The 16635-nt window shown below is 41.1% G+C and overlaps 1 protein-coding gene across 1 annotated transcript in view; it reads right to left on the reverse strand.

The window, feature by feature from the left end:
- The window catches only part of LOC129868628 (E3 ubiquitin-protein ligase RNF128-like), a 37489-nt gene extending 21950 nt beyond the window's left edge, over nt 1-15539 (reverse strand). Inside the window, exons 1-2 of the mRNA XM_055942768.1 lie at nt 14924-15539; nt 12438-12685 (exon numbers count right to left, since the gene is read on the reverse strand). Of these exons, the coding sequence (XP_055798743.1) occupies nt 12438-12685; nt 14924-15356 (681 nt within the window). The 5' untranslated portion in view covers nt 15357-15539. The remainder of the gene's footprint in view (nt 1-12437; nt 12686-14923) is intronic.
- Nucleotides 15540-16635: the final 1096 nt, after the last annotated feature.

The following is a 16635-nucleotide window of genomic DNA, read 5'->3' on the forward strand; positions in this document are numbered from 1 at the left end:
TGTTGGTGTGTGCGCTAAGTTGGTCTTGAATTTGAGTGATTGAGTCGTTAGTGCTTCTCATTGAGTCTAAATTTGGGTTGGATAATTTATCAATTGTTTAAATGATAAAAATCTGGAAGGACAGAAAGAGAGCGCGCTGCCCCAAAGCTGTGAGGAGAGCACAAAGTGAAGGGAGGGTGCACTGCTCAAATCTTTTGACATCCTCCAAGATGGAGGTTATTAGAGAACCCACTAGATGGTAGCTTGGGCTAATCATGATGGGGACATTGATAGTAGGGGTTGTGTTGTACCATGTCATCAGAATCCTAATGTTAAAGCACACCAATACATATGGCTTTCTGGAAAATACAATTAATTACGTACAAGGCTCATAGGCTGTGTCCTGCTTTGACACCTGAGGATGAAGGAGACTGGCATGGAGACTAGCATCTTATTGGCCTAGAACATAACAGATGAACGGTTCTAGCCCCAATCTCATTCGCTTCAAGGGTGGTGTGAAATTATTAAAAAATGTATTTTCTCTATTAAAGTCAAAATGTTTTCTAGGTGTCTTGAAACATGAGTGATCATTGTTCCAGATGAGGGATTGTTGGAAATTGACTTGAGCATGTTCTAGTATGTTTATATAAAAGTGGACAAGCAGCAGTGACTAATGTGTTATGGGTTAAATGGAATTATTTGGGACAGAATGTTTGCATAAGGGTGTACGTTGCAGTCTGGCAGGACCGATATACCTATATTCTATGGAGTCCCAAAAACCAAGGTGTTGATGTTACAGGGAATTGGGAGAGCGGAAAATAATGTGACTGGGGCGTAGATCTGTGGCAACTTTTAGTGAGAAGTTCAACGAAGGTACAACTTGAAAGACTAGCCACAGATCCCTGTATACAGGAGGCCACATCACAGGAAGGGAAGTTCACTGTAGTACTCCTGCAGAGTGTGATTAAGAAACGTGACTCAGAGTTTTGGAAGGTTGGATACTCTTCCAACGGCACTCACCTCTCCCTCATTCCTATCCGCCAGCAGTGGGATCGAGGGACGATAACAGGAAAGTGTCAGAAGGTGGCTGCTCATCAACCATTGGGACCCAACGTTTACACTAACGAGGGTGTGCACAAAGGGGTGGGGTGTAGATTGGCCTTGGGATGAGCGATGTGTACCTAACCTTAGCACAGGAAAGTATTATCCACAGGTACCTACTGTAGCAGAACATAGGATTTAATTGGAGATGTTGGTGGCTAGAAAACCAAGTATGAATTGGGACAGGTAGGGAGTATCTGAAAGAATCAGTCTTTGAGCTATCAGTGAACCACAAAAGACATAGGAGATCAGGATCAGGAAAGTCAATGCAATAGCTATTATCACGGCAGTCGCTGTAGGGACAGTAATGAAGGAGCGGTAGTAGTGGTAAAGATGTTATTGTAACAGCATGGAACTGGAATAGGGTGCCAATGAGAGGTATTTTGAAGTATGCATCATGACCAGTGTTAATGGTAGCAGGGGTTACCCTGGTAGCATTGTTGGGATATCACCTTCTGAGGGCATTGATGTTGAAACATATATACAGTGCTGATTTTCCTCAGGACAAGGTAAAGTTGTGTATATCGGGTGGCCATGGAGGGGATGGGGAGCGAAGTGAAAATGACCTGGCCTGGAACACCTCTTGGAACCTGTGGCCTAACAGGGAAGACTGGGTGAAAGCATGGAGTTTTTTAGGGCATTCATTTTTGTGGAACCTAGCAGAAAATTATCCCGAAGGAATAGTCAGGTGAAGAGAGCGTGGTAATCGTCATGTTAGACTTCGGTTTTTCTTTGCATATATACATTTACATTTAAGTCATTTAGCAGACGCTCTTATCCAGAGCGACTTACAAATTGGTGCATTCACCTTATGACATATATAATTCTGCATATCTTAGCACATTATTAATACTTGTGTTGTGTGTGTTTCTTTTGCTTTTCAAATCTTGTGCCATCACTCTCTTAGGAACCCGAAGGAGGAAACAGAGAAAGTCAAACGCTCCAGCTGAAATGTCATTATCAGTTGTCCGACAGGAGAGGGACATAAGTGTGCATAGTGTAATTATAGACCAGAGGCCATAAGTCTTGGAGGTGTAACTATATTAATCAACTGTGAATGTTAAGTCATGTTTTATTGTTGTTCATTTATAAAGTAATTTCCAAGTTTATGTAATGTTGAACAGTACGGAGTTACTGTTCAAAAAGGGGGGTGTATTGGCTGTCTTGATGTGCAATGAGTTGTGCAACGAGTTATACCATCCGCCCAGTGGAGGGTATAAATATATAAGTTTAATTATAAATATAAGTTTTAGAACACCTACTCATTCAAGGGATTCTTTATTTTACTATTTTTCTACATTGCAGAATAATAGTGAAGACATCAAAACTATGTAATAACACATATGGAATTGTAGAAACCAAAAAAAAGTGTTAAATCAAAATATATTTTTTATTTGAGATTCTTCAAATAGCAACTCTTTGCACACTCTTGGCATTCTCTCAACCAGCTTCATGAGGTAGTCAACCTGGAATGCATTTCAAATTAATAGGTGTGCCTTGTTAAATTAATTTGTGGAATTTCTTTCCTTCTTAATGCCTTTGAGTCAATCAGTGTTGTGACAAGGTAGTGGTGGTATACAGAAGATAGCCCTATTTGGTAAAATACCAAGTCAATAGCATGGCAAGAACAGCTGAAATAAGCAAAGAAAAACAACAGTCAATCATTACTTTAAGACATTAAGGTCAGTCAATACTAGGGAGGCACGATATATCGGTGAAGATATCGGAATTGGATGATATTAGCTAAAAATGCCAACATCAGTATCGGCTCAATGTCCAGTTTAATGCCGACATGCAAAACGGATGTCAAAGCTGACATGCATACCTGTATAATGTAATGACTGCACGTAAATTTTTGCGCTACATGTGCAACACAGCATTCCTAACCTAGCCCAAAATGTCTCCTGTGTGGATTAAGTAGTCAACAAATTGAGCATTCATATGAAAGAGTAAGAACATTTCAACGAGACAACTCAAAAGGTGAAATCCATTAACACCAAGATAATGTAATTCATTGCCGGTGACAATCAACCGTTCTCCGTCGTGGGTGATGTTGGCTTTCAGCGACTGGTCGAGTACGGGTACACACTACCAAGTGCGCAATTTTTAAGACGTTGCCGTACCGGAGTTACACAGTAATAGCATCAGTGCTATTAGCTTCACAACATACTATGGAACGCCGTTTGGGTCTTTGCGATTCAAAAAAGATAGTGTAATTTTACCTATTTGACACATTAAATAAGCTTTGAATTTGACATGTCAAATAACACAGTTCTATTATAGAATGTTGTGGGTTCTGAATTTGCATGTGCAAGCCAAGCACCACCACTACTATCAGTAGCACTGTCAAAGTTGTACAACAACAAAAAAGTCTAAACAAGCAAACACCGGCCACGAACGATGTGTTTACAATACCACGTTGGTAATAAAGCATTATTTGTTCGACCACAACTTCTGGGGTAGCTAGCTTTAGCTTGCTATCTAGCTAGGCACCAATTACCAATATGTAAAAAATGTATGAACGCATTAAATTATTATGTGACGTGCAGTCATTCATATTGTTATTAGGACGTGCATCTTTGACACGCAAAGACCCAAACGGCGTTCCATAGTATGAGAAATCCTGGTTAAGAATGAAACGACTGAACAAACGAAACAGCAAGTAAGTGAAAGAAATGGGTTTTGATTCCATTTTACTGGTAATGGAGACATACATAAATGCCAACAAATAACTTTTTGTTTAGTGTGGTGTGTGTGTAACCTTAAACTAGGCAAGTCAGTTAACCTCTTTGGGCAAGGGGGCTTTATTTTGACGTCCGGATGAAAAGCGTGCCCAAAGTAAACTGCCAGACAACACTACAGTCCCTGGATTCGAGGCTGAATCACATCCGGCCGTGGTTGGGAGTCCCATAGGGCGGCGCAAATATGCCCAGTGTCGTCCTGGTTTGGCCGGGATAGGCCGCCATTGTAAATAAGAATTTGTTCTTAACTTCTTCGGGCTAGGGGGCAGTATTCAGAAGTTTGGATGAACGAGGTGCCCAAAGTAAACTGCCTGTTACTCAGGCCCAGAAGCTAGGATATGCATATAATTGGTAGTATTGTAAAGAAAACACTGAAGTTTGCAAAACTGTTAAAATAATGTCTGAGTATAATTGAACTGATATGGCAGTTGAAACCCAAGGAAAATCCATCCAGAATTTTTTTCCCCCAGCTCACCTCTGATTACAATGGCTGGGAATGGGAATATAAATGGAAGTCCTCCCAGATTGCAGTTCCTATGGCTTCGGCTAGATGTCAACAGTCTTTAGAGTTTCAGGCTTGTTTTTTGAAAAAAAAGCTAGAATTTGTAGTTTTCGTAAGTGGCTCCCAATTTGGCTGTAGTGTTTGTTGCGTGTTCCGGTGAGTGCGCGTACTTCGTTATTTATCTCCGGTAATGGTCTCCGGGATTCTCCGTCTTACATTTTATAATTTATTTACATATTAGGGTACCTGACGATTGATTAGGAACGTTGTTTGATATGTTTTGAATTAGTTTATCGGTAACTTACGGGATTCATTTGTATGCATTTTGAATGAGGGAAACCGGTGGATTACTGAGTCTAGCATGCCAATAAAACTGACATTTTTGGGATATAAAGAAGGACTTTATCGAACAAACGGACAATTTGTTATGTAGCTGGGACCCTTGTGATTGCAACCAGATTAAGATCTAAGGTAAGTGATTCATTTTATCGTTATTTCTGACTTTCGTGACGCCTCTGCTTGGTTGGAAAATGCATGTTATGCTTTTGTGTGCGGGGCGCTGTCCTCAGATAATCGCATGGTGTGCTTTCGCCGTAAAGCCTTTTTGAAATCTGACAACGCGGCTGGATTTACAAGAAATTAAGCTTTTAAATGATGTATGACACTTGTATTTCCATGAATGTTTAATATTACGATTTCTGTCATTTGAATTTCACTCTCTGCAATTTCACCGGATGTTGGCCAGGTGGAACGGTAGTGTCCCAATGATCCATAAGAAGTTAACTGACTTGCCTAGTTAAATACAATGTTAAAGAATAATGACTAAAATCATTTTTAAAAATATGCCTGGTGAAAACCAATCACTGCATTCAACAGTAAGAACCTCATACCAACGGTCAAGCGTGTTTGTATTGTGCTGGTTTGGGGATGCTATTACAGTTCTTCAAGCTCTGTCAAGCTGGTTGTTGATCATTGCTAGACAGCAATTTTCAAGCCTTGCCATAGTTTTTCCAAGACGATTTTCAAGCAACTCCAGTGTTTATTTGGCCTTGTGTTTAAGGTTATTGTCCTGCTGAAAGATCAATGTGTATCCAAGTGTCTGTTGGAAAGCAGACAACCACGTTTTCCTCTGGGATTTTGCCTGTGCTTAGCTCTATTCAATTTCATTTTTATTCCTTGCCAATGACAAGCATACCTATAACATGATTCAGCCACCACCATGCTTCAAAATATGAAGAGTGGTACTCAGCGATGTGTTGGATTTGGCAAAAACATAAATCAAATCAAATTTTATTGGACACATGCACATGGTTAGCAGATGATAATGTGAGTCTAGTGAAATTTACATTTACATTTAAGTCATTTAGCAGACGCTCTTATCCAGAGCGACTTACAAGTACATACATTCATACTTTTTTGTACTGGCCCCCCGTGGGAAACGAACCCACAACCCTGGCGTTGCAAGCGCCATGCTCTACCAACTGAGCTACACGGGACCGCCTGCCGTTGCTTGTGCTTCTAGTGCCGACCGTGCAGTAATATCTAACAAGTAATCTAACAATTTCACAACAACTACCTTATACACACACACAAGTGTAAAGGAAGGAATAAGAATATATACATATAAATATATGGATGAGTGATGGCCGAACGGCATAGGCAAGATGCAGTAGAGTACAGTTTAAACCTGTCTAGGATGAGTGTGCCGCTAGCGGCACTCCCCCCCCACCCCCACTGAAAAACCAGTGCCGCGAAATTCAAAATTTTTTTATTTTTTAAATATTTAACTTTCACACATTAAAGTCCAATACAGCTAATGAAAGACACAGATCTTGTGAATCCAGTCAACATGTCCGATTTTTAAAATGTTTTACAGGGAAGACACAATATGTAAAGATGTACATCTATTACCTAAAAACACATTAGCATAATCCACCATCTTTTATTTGTCCACCAACACCAGTAGCCATCACCAATTCGGCTAAACTAAGATATTTATAGCCCCTAACCAACAAAAAAACTCATTAGATGACAGTCTGATAACATATTTATGGTATGGGATAGGTTTTGTTAGAAAAAAGTGCATATTTCAGGTAGATGGCATAGGTTACAATTGCACCCACCGTCACAAATGGAATAGAAAAACTACATAGAGCAACGTGTTTACCTACTTACTAATCATCAAACATTTCGTAAAAATACACAGCATACACTAATCGAAAGACACAGATCCTGTGAATACAGACAATATTTCAGATTTTCTAAGTGTCTTACAGCGAAAACACAATAAATCGTTATATTAGCATAGCACATAGCACATAGCAGCCCAGCATTGATTCTAGCCAAAGTGAGCGATAAAAGTCAACATCGCCAAAATATATTAATTTTTTCACTAACCTTCTCAGAATTCTTCAGATGACACTCCTGTAACATCATATTACACAATCCATATAGAGTTTGATCGAAAATGTTTATATTTAGCCACCAAAATCATGGTTAGACAATGTGAAATGTAGCTCAGCTGGTCAGAAAATGTCCTTGCGCCCCTTAGACAGTGATCTACTCTTATACATAAATACTCATAAACGTGACTAAAAAATATAGGGTGGACAGGGATTGATAGACAATTTAATTCTTAATACAATTGCGGAATTACATTTTTTAATTTATCCTTACTTTTCAATACAGTTTGCGCCAAGCGAAGCTACGTCAAAAAACATGGCGTCCTAAGCCACTAAAATGTTTCGACAGAAACACGATTTATCATAATAAAAATGTCCTACTTTGAGCTGTTCTTCCATCAGTATCTTGGGCAAAGGATCCTTTCTTGGGAGTAATCGTCTTTTGGTGGAAAGCTGTCCTCTTGCCATGTGGAAATGCCAACTGCGTTCGGGATGAACTGAAAGCGTGCCCAGCTATTCACAGCGTTAAAGAAATAAATGTCCCAAAATCGCACTAAACGGATATAAATTGCTATAAAACGCTTTAAATTAACTACCTTATGATGTTTTTAACTCCTATAACGAGTAAAAACATGACCGGAAAAATATAACAGGCTAAACTAACGCTTGGAAAAATAGCAGGTCGATGTCCTCCACGCGCATTACGCAGCAAGAAAAGAGTTCCTACCTACAGGGTTTTTTTATTTATAGGGCCTGTGAACGCGCAATCGACCCCATTCAAATCGTCATCACGTAAAGGCATCCAGGGGAAGACGTAAGCAGTGTCCGTATAGTCATAGCAATAACAGTGCCCTTTTAACTGACTCCAGAACAGTGGCCAAAATTTCTGAAATCTGACTCCATGTCAGGGAAATTGCTGTAGAATGGGCTCTGTTCCACTTAGAGACAAAATTTCAACTCCTATAGAAACTATAGACTGTTTTCTATCCAATAATAATATGCATATTGTACGATCAAGGATTTTGTGGAAAGCCGTTTCAAAAATTACACGATTAGCATAAATAGTCTCAACAGCGCCCCCATCCTCAACAGGATATACATATGAGAAATGTAGGGTATATGTAAACATTATGTAAAGTGGTATTGTTTAAGTGACTAGTGATACATTTATTACATCTAAATGTTAATTATAAAAGTGGCTAGAGATTGAGTCCATGTTGGCAGAAGCCACTCAATGTTAGTGATGGCTGTTTAACAGTCTGATAGAAGCTGTTTTTCAGTCTCTCCGTCCCCGCTTTGATGCACCTGTACTGACCTCGCCTTCTGGATGATAGCTCGGGTGGTTGTTGTCCTTGATGATCTTTTTGGCCTTCCTGTGACATCGGGTGGTGTAGGTGTCCTAGAGGGCAGGTAGTTTGCCACCGGTGATGCGTTGTGCAGACCTCACTACCCTCTGGAGAGCCTTACGGTTGTGGGCGGAGCAGTTGCCGTACCAGGCGGTGATCCAGCCCGACAGGATGCTCTCGATTGTGCATCTGTAAAAGTATGTGAGTGTTTTGGGTGACCAGCCAAATTTCTTCAGCCTCCTGAGGTTGAAGAAGCGCTGTTGCGCCTTCTTCACCACGCTGTCTGTGTGGCTGGACTATTTCAGTTTATCAGTGATGTGTACGCCGAGGAACTTAAAACTTTCCACCTTCTCCACTGCTGTCCCGTCGATGTGGATAGAGGGGTGCTCCCTCTGCTGTTTCCTGAAGTCCACGATCATCTCCTTTCTTTTGTTGACGTTGAGTGAGAGGTTATTTTCCTAACACCACACTCCGAGGGCCCTCACCTCCTCCCTGTAGGCCGTCACGTCGTTGTTGGTAATCAAGCCTACCACTGTAGTGTGGTCTGCAAACTTGATGATTGAGTTGGAGGCGTGCATGGCCACGCAGTCATGGGTAAACAGGGAGTACAGGAGAGGGCTGAGAACACACTGGTGGGGCCCCAGTGTTGAGGATCAGTGGGGTGGAGATGTTGTTTCCTACCCTCACCACATGGGGGAGGCCCGTCAAAGTCCAGGACCCAGTTGCACAGGGCGGGGGTCGAGAACCAGGGTCTCGAGCTTAATGACGAGTTTGGAGGGTACTATGGTGTTAAATGCTGAGCGGTAATCGATGAAGTATATTCTTACATAGGTATTCCTCTAGTCCAGATGGGTTAGGGCAGTGTGCATTGTGGTTGCGTTGTCTGTGGACCTATTGGGGCAGTAAGCAAATTGGAGTGGGTCTAGGGTGTCAGGTAGGGTGGAGGTGATATGGTCCTTGACTAGTCTCTCAAAGCACTTCATGATGACGGAAGTGAGTGCTGCGGGGCGATAGTCGTTTAGCTCAGTTAGCTTTCTTGGGAACAGGAACAATGGTGGCCCTCTTGAAGCATGTGGGAACAGCAGACTGGGATAGGGATTGATTAAATATGTCCGTAAACACACCAGCCAGCTGGTCTGCGTATGCTCTGAGGACGCGGCTGGGGATGCTGTCTGGGCTGGCAGCCTTGCGAGGGTTAACACGCTTAAAATTTTGACTCACGTTGGCTGCGATGGAGAGGCCGCAGATTTTGGTAGCGGGCCGTGTCAGTGGCAGTGTATTGTCCTCAAAGCGAGCAAAGAAGTTGTTTAATTTGTCTGGGAGCAAGAAATCGGTGTCCGTGACAGGGCTGGTTTTCTTTTTGTAGTCCGTGATTGACTGTAGACCCTGCCACATACGACTTGTGTTTGAGCCGTTGAATTGCGACTCTACTTTGTCTCTATACTGACGCTTAGCTTGTTTGATTGCCTTACGGAGGGAATAGCTACACTGTTTGTATTCGGTCATGTTTCCGGTCACCTTGCCATGATTAAAAGCAGTGGTTCACACTTTCAGTTTTGCTCGAATGCTGCCATCAATCCACGGTTTCGGGTTGGGGAAGGATTTAATATTCACAGTGGGTACCACACATCACCGATGCACTTGCAAATAAACTCGCTCACCGAATCAGCATATACATGAACGTTATTGTCCGGAACATATCCCAGTCCACGTGATCGAAGCAATCTTGAAGCATGGAATCAGATTGGTCAGACCAGCGTTGAATAAACCTGAGCACGGGCGTTTCCTGTTTCAGTTTCTGTCTATAGGCTGGGAGCAACAAAATGGAGTCGTGGTCAGATTTGACAAAAGTAGGGCGAGGGAGGGCTTTGTATGCGTCGAGAAAATGAGAGTAGCAATGATACAGAGTGTTGCCAGCCCGGGTCGCGCATTCAATATGCTGATAAAACGTATTGAGCCTTATTAAAATCCCCAGCTACAATAAATGCAGCCCCAGGATATGTGGTTTCCAGTTTACATCGAGTCCAATGAAGTTCTTTCAGGGCCGTCGAGGTGTCTGCTTGGGGGGGGATATACACGGCTGTGACTATAATCAAAGAGAATTCTCTTGGTAGATAATGCGGTCGGCATTTGATTGTAAGGAATTCTAGGTTAGGTGAACAAAATAATTTGAGTTCCTGTATGTTGTTATGATCACACCACGACTCGTTAATCATAAGGCATACACCCCCACCCTTCTTCTTACCAAAGATGTGTTTGTTTCTGTCGGCACGATGCGTGAAGAAACCCGGGTGGCTGTACTTGTCGTCAAGAGACTGGACATTGGCGAGTAGTATACTCGGGAGCGGTGGGGGGGGTGCCCGTCTACGGAGCCTGACCAGAAGACCGCTCCGTCGCCGTTGTTTTGGGTCGCCTACTGGGATCCGATCCATTGTCCTGGGTGGTGGTCCAAACAGAGGATGCGCTTCGAGAAAGTTGTATTTCTGGTCGTGATGTTGGTAAGTTGACGTTGCTCTTATATCCAATATTTCCTCCTGGCTGTATGTGATAAGACTTAAGATTTCCTGGGCTAACAGTGTAAGAAATAATACATAAATAACACTTTGTATTCAAGACAAATTAAATTTCTTTGCCACATTTTTCAGTTTTACTTTAGTGGGTGCGTGCTACACCACTGCTTATAACTAAGAAATGTTAAGATGTGTCAAATTATATCCAGCTTAGGTCTCCTTTTTTTTAAATGGCATTGAAAATGCTGCTACCATGTTGTGCTGCTGCCATGTTGCTACCATGCCGTGTTGTCATGTGTTGCTGCCATGCCATGTTGTCATCTTAGGTCTCACTTTATGTAGTGTTGTGTTCTCTTGTCGTGATGTGTGTTTTGTCCTAGATTTTTATTTAATTTATTCATATTTTTAATCCCAGCCCCCATCCCTGCAAGAGGACTTTTGGTAGGACGCCATTGTAGATAAGAATTTGTTCTTAACTGACATGCCTAGTTAAATAAAGGTAAAAAAATAATAATAATAATGAAATAACCCGGGTATACCCCCCAAGCATCATGATACTAAACCTGGTGTCGGTATCTAAATTACAATTCTGGTATTGACACAACATAATATTACAGTGAGCTCCAAAAGCATTAAGACATTTACAATTTTTTTTGTTGTTTTGGCTCCAGCACTTTGGATTTGAAATGATATAATGACTGAAGTGCAGACTGTCAGCTTTAATTTGAGTGTATTTTCATCACAGTTTAGACATCACTGCACTTTTTATACATAGTCCCCTGCCATTTATGGGGACCAAAAGTATTGAGAGAAATTCACTTGTGTATTAAAGTAGTAAAAAGTTAAGTATTTGGTCCCATATTCCTAGCAGGCAATAACTACATTAAGTTTGTAACTGTACAAACTTGAATGCATTTGCTGTTTGTTTTGGTTGCGTTTCAGATTTTGTGTCCAATAGAAATGAATGGTAAATAACGTAGTGTCATTTTGGAGTCACTTGTAATTGTAAATAAGAATATCATGTTTCAGACTCGTACATTAATGTGGATGATACCATGATTACGGATAGTCCTGAAAGAATCGTGAATAATGGTGAGGGAGAAATTTAGACCCACAAATATCCTACCCCCAAGACATGCTAACCTCTCACCATTACAATAACAGGGGAGGTTAGCATTTTTTGGGGGCGAGGTATGATATTCATGCCTCTAACGCATTTCAAACCCAAAGTGCTGAAGTAAAGAGCCAAAACAACAAAAAATGTGTCACTGTGCCAATACTTTGAGTTCACTGTATGTTTAGTGTAGAAAAGAAAAACACTTCCAGTGGAATTTCCCCAGTCATATTGTTCTACTGATCAACGGAGATATAGGTGCAGCATTCTATTTCAGCATAAACCACTGATTGGTGTCACTGTCAAACAAGTAAATGTGTATTTACTAGCCGTCTTGGGACAAGTCTGTTGACTGTTCAGGTTTAGACATTAAAACTTCCCTGCTTAACAATCACAAAACCAACTATATTTCCCTGTCTCCTAGAGGCAATTCAATAGAGATGAACATGACTGGTGAAAACAATCATGGGAATGCAGTAGTTTACTTGGGCAGGAGCTCAACGGCGCTGAATACCGGAACCTCAAATTGTCTACTGCCCGTGTTCCTGTAGTTATTACAGAAAATACGCTTAAAACTACTGCAGTTCCTGCACCTAAATAAAAACAGTACCTGCACACAAAATGAGTACCGGACCTATTTCAGTCCAAGTCCACATTGTGGGAATGTGTAAAACTGGTTTGTCAAGTTCTGTTTACAGAGGGTAAATAATTGTCATCATTGTTTCACATACTGGAGTCTGACCTGTTGAAGGTTTTGTAGACGAACAGCGTTGAGGCGGCGGGCCGAGTAGAAGATGAAGTAGCCCACAGTTACTGCTGTTATCATGAAGAAGGAGATGGAGACGAAGAAGACCGAGTAGTGGCTCATCCAGGGACCATGCTGCTTGCCCACCTCAATGGTCATCGAGACTGGAATCCCTTGCCTGATCAGCTCAACAATTTCCATGCCCCGTCTGTGACTAATCATGATGGCAACCATATCTCCTGTTCCTGTAACCAGATGGGAAACAAAGTATGAGAAAGCATATTTATGGCACAGCCTGTATTTATGTTATCAGGTGCTCAAAGAAATTCCAGTATCTAGGCCTAATGTGTCGGTCTATTCCAAATATTTAACAAGCAATGTAAGAACATGGTGTTCTTTAATGTGAAAACATATCTACTGCAAAGTAAATAGAACAATAGAAGGATCCATTACATGGTAGTGATGGGGGATAATATCAATATAGTTACATATCAGGACTTTTTTAAAAACGATATATTGTAGCGTTTCGACAATATCGCAATATTATTTGTGCCAGTTGGCTGTACCTGCACCAAAATTCCAGTATTTTTCCTTCACAGATGGTTCTGCATCATTTTAAATAGGGAGCCAATTTGTTTTCAGCACTTTTATTTCCATGACGGATCAAAACTAGTTCTCTCTGCTCCCTCTGCATATTGCTCATATGGTGAGCAATATGTTTGGAACGTTGAATCGCAATACATATCAGCACCTAGTATCGTGATATCGTATCAGGAGGTCCCTGACACTTGAAATCAAAAATCAAATCAAATGTTATTAGTTGCATACACATGTTTAGCAGGTGTAGCTGAATGCCTGTGTTCCTAGCTCTAACAGTGCAATAATATCAAACAATACACAAAAATCTAAAAGAATGATATTAAGAAATACATAAATATTCCCAGCCCTATTACATGGACTCATATCTCCCTCTCTAACTTTAAGCATCAGCTGTCAGAGGAGCTTACCGATTATTGCACCTGTACACAGCCCATCTGTAAATAGCCCACCCAACTACCTCATCCCCATGTTATTTATTTTGTTCCTTTGCACCCCAGTATCTCTACTTGCACATCTATCACTCCAGTGTTAATGCTAAATTGTAATTATTTCACCACTATGGCCTATTTATTGCCTTACCTCCCTAATCTTACATTTGCACACACTCTATACAGATTTTTCTATTGTGTTATTGACTGTACATTTGTTTATACCATGTGTAACAGTTTTGTTTGTCACACTGCTTTATCTTAGCCAGGTCACAGTTGTAAATGAGAACTTGTTCTCAACTGGCCTACCTGGTTAAATAAAGGTGAAATATATATATATTTTTTAAAACATGTGACTCATGTCAACACAAATATTTCCTAAATTAGCTAATGGAGTCAGGGCATAGCTCAATGACTTAATATTATAAGGCTTATCTTTTCACTTGAAACTATCTTCATTACGCCCTCACATGGAATGGACAATCTGAGGCAATTAGTATATAGTTTTTCAGCAAGTCAATGTCACTTAAGTGTCTAAACTGCATAAAGAATGAAAGAACAGGCAGAATGGAAGGCTATACCACATGAGACATGTGTAGGTAGGCCTAAAGTGGGGTTCTTCAGAATTAGAGCTGAGCAGAGGGAACACATTTTGCAAATACTTTCCAGATGTTGGCCTACATTAAGTATACTCAAAAGTAATTCATAGAACATTAGAATTTAACAATTATAGACGACAAATGAACTTATCTTGACCATTCGGCTATGAGAGCTTTTTCATACAATAATATAGTAGGCTACTGGGTGATTTAAGTGGCCGGGGTAGCCTAAATGAAAGAAGGGTGCAATTGCGGCCCAAAATTCTGGCGTTCCAGTTAGGACAGGTCGGAGGCGGGAGTTACATACAGTTGGTAGTGTTAATGCACAATAACATTGGATGCCAGCTGTGGATAAACACCACAAAAGGGGCGGGGGCGATACCAGTAGTTAGCTAGCCGTACACAGTAGACAGTGTCCTTCACCAGTGTGTGTTCGCTTAGCCAGCTAGTTTGAGGACTCCGGTACACAGCAAGCGGGGGCGACACAGTGATCTAGCAAGCCAACTAGCAAGCTAACACACGGTGTCGTTAACTATCAAGCTAGCTAGTACACGTTAGATCCTAGCCTCCTCTTGTAATATTCAAAAGCGTACAAAGCGTGCAAAACAAGACACCTCTCTGCTGTGCTAGCGTGAGGTGGGGACGATCGGTAGTGTCCTTCGCCCCACCTGTTTAGGACAGTGACATAATACTTTTATTTAGGACACAGACATAACACTTATTTCACTTTTGCCCATCATTCAAATAAAGGGAGGTTCTCGCAGGAACGCCCCGAATTGCGGGCTGCAGTTACACACTATGGAAATTGAGAAAACTGAGCACATCTTGCTGTAAATTGCAAACTACATAACGTTACCTGGGTGCGACATTTGGATGACTGTATTGTCTGTACCAAGACCATTGAAAATTACAACAGCAACAGCTCCTTTACTGGCTGCAACATTGATCTTCTGTGAAAAAGTACATCTGTTGCCGCGTTGAATTATGGCGATCCACCCTTTCGACCCACTAGGCACATCATAGAAAGTATCACTTTCGCAACTGTAAATCGGATCAGGTAAATAAACGTCCCCCATCACCGTAACTTTAGGAGAATCTTGTCCATATACCGTTAGTCCGCTTTCCCCTTGTCGCGATATGGTTTCGTTGTTTGCAGGATCAATAAACGACACGTTCAGGTAGGCTGTGTAGTAAGTCGCTACTGCAAAATGTAAACTCGACACCTGAAGACTTAAAGCCACAAACAGCCATGAAAATAGATAACGTTTCCCTAAAGGTTCCATAATCATTTTTTTACGGCGTGGGTTACCAGTGCCGTTCCGCGTTGAACAGTCGATAAAAGGTATGGGACTTAAAAAACAAACAAAGAAAAGTTGTAGCTCGTCTAACTAATGTCATTAGGATATTTAGCGGCAGGCTGACAGGTGAACTAGTTCTAGATTCCTCGCTTCGTGACGTCAATGAGGTCAAATTGAGAGTAGTACGCTCCCATTTCATTCTTAAAGGAGAAGCACACGTTTAACCAAACCTCAAGGATTAGTCAGTTGTTTTTTACATGGCGAAATAATACAAACAAATTAAAGAGCCACAGCACAATAACAACGTTTACAATGCAATGCTTGCTATGGGGTTACAAACCTATGTTCCTGAAAGGACTAATTGATTGTCATGTGCAGACAATGAACAGTGCCACAATGTTGCTAAGGCCCAATCAATCATTCAAATTGTATTTGTCACATGCTTCATCAACAACAGGTGTAGACTAATGAAATAATAGAAAAATAATAACATGAGGAATAAATACACAATGAGTAACAATATACACTGGATACCAGATGTGCAGGGGGTAATTGAGGTAGATATAGCCTGGACTCTGGTGTAGACAGAGTAAATGTAAATCCAGGACACTCAAACTAGTATGGTATGTATTCATTTGTGGATGTCCATCATCCATTTTGAATAACATTTTTACACATTTGCTCAATGTATGATATGTTAGGAATTCCAATTTGTTGTGGCTAACACTAACGTTAGCTAAGGGGCTGACATTAGCAGGGGTTAAGGTTAGGAGTTGGGGTAAAGAGTTAAGGTTAGCTAAAATGCTAAGTTGTTGCAAAGTAGCTAAAAGTATTAAGTAGTTTAATTAGTGTAAAGGATGGTTTTGTTCTCTTTTAACATAAATATATGCCTTATAGAAGTAGGACATGTTAATCACAAAACATAGTGTGACTGCAGAAAAGCTGTTGTTAATCTAGGCGCACAGGTGTCAAACTCATTCCACGGAGGGCCGAGTGTCTGCGGGTTTTCGCTCCACCCTTGTACTTGATTGATGAATTAACATCACTAATTAGTTAGGAACTCCCCACACCTGGTTGTCTAGGGCTTTATTGAAAGGAAAGACCAAAAACCTGCAGACACAAGGCCCTCCGTGGAATGAGTTTGACACCCCTGAGTGTCGACTGTGCAAACCACAAGGTTGAGACAAGATAGAAAAATGCTGAATAACAAGAAAACAGGAACGGAGGAATGAGTAGAAACCAACAAACCAGCTCAATCTTCACAAGCACC

The sequence above is a fragment of the Salvelinus fontinalis genome, chromosome 13 (genome assembly GCF_029448725.1).
Source record: "Salvelinus fontinalis isolate EN_2023a chromosome 13, ASM2944872v1, whole genome shotgun sequence".
NCBI lineage: Eukaryota > Metazoa > Chordata > Actinopteri > Salmoniformes > Salmonidae > Salvelinus > Salvelinus fontinalis.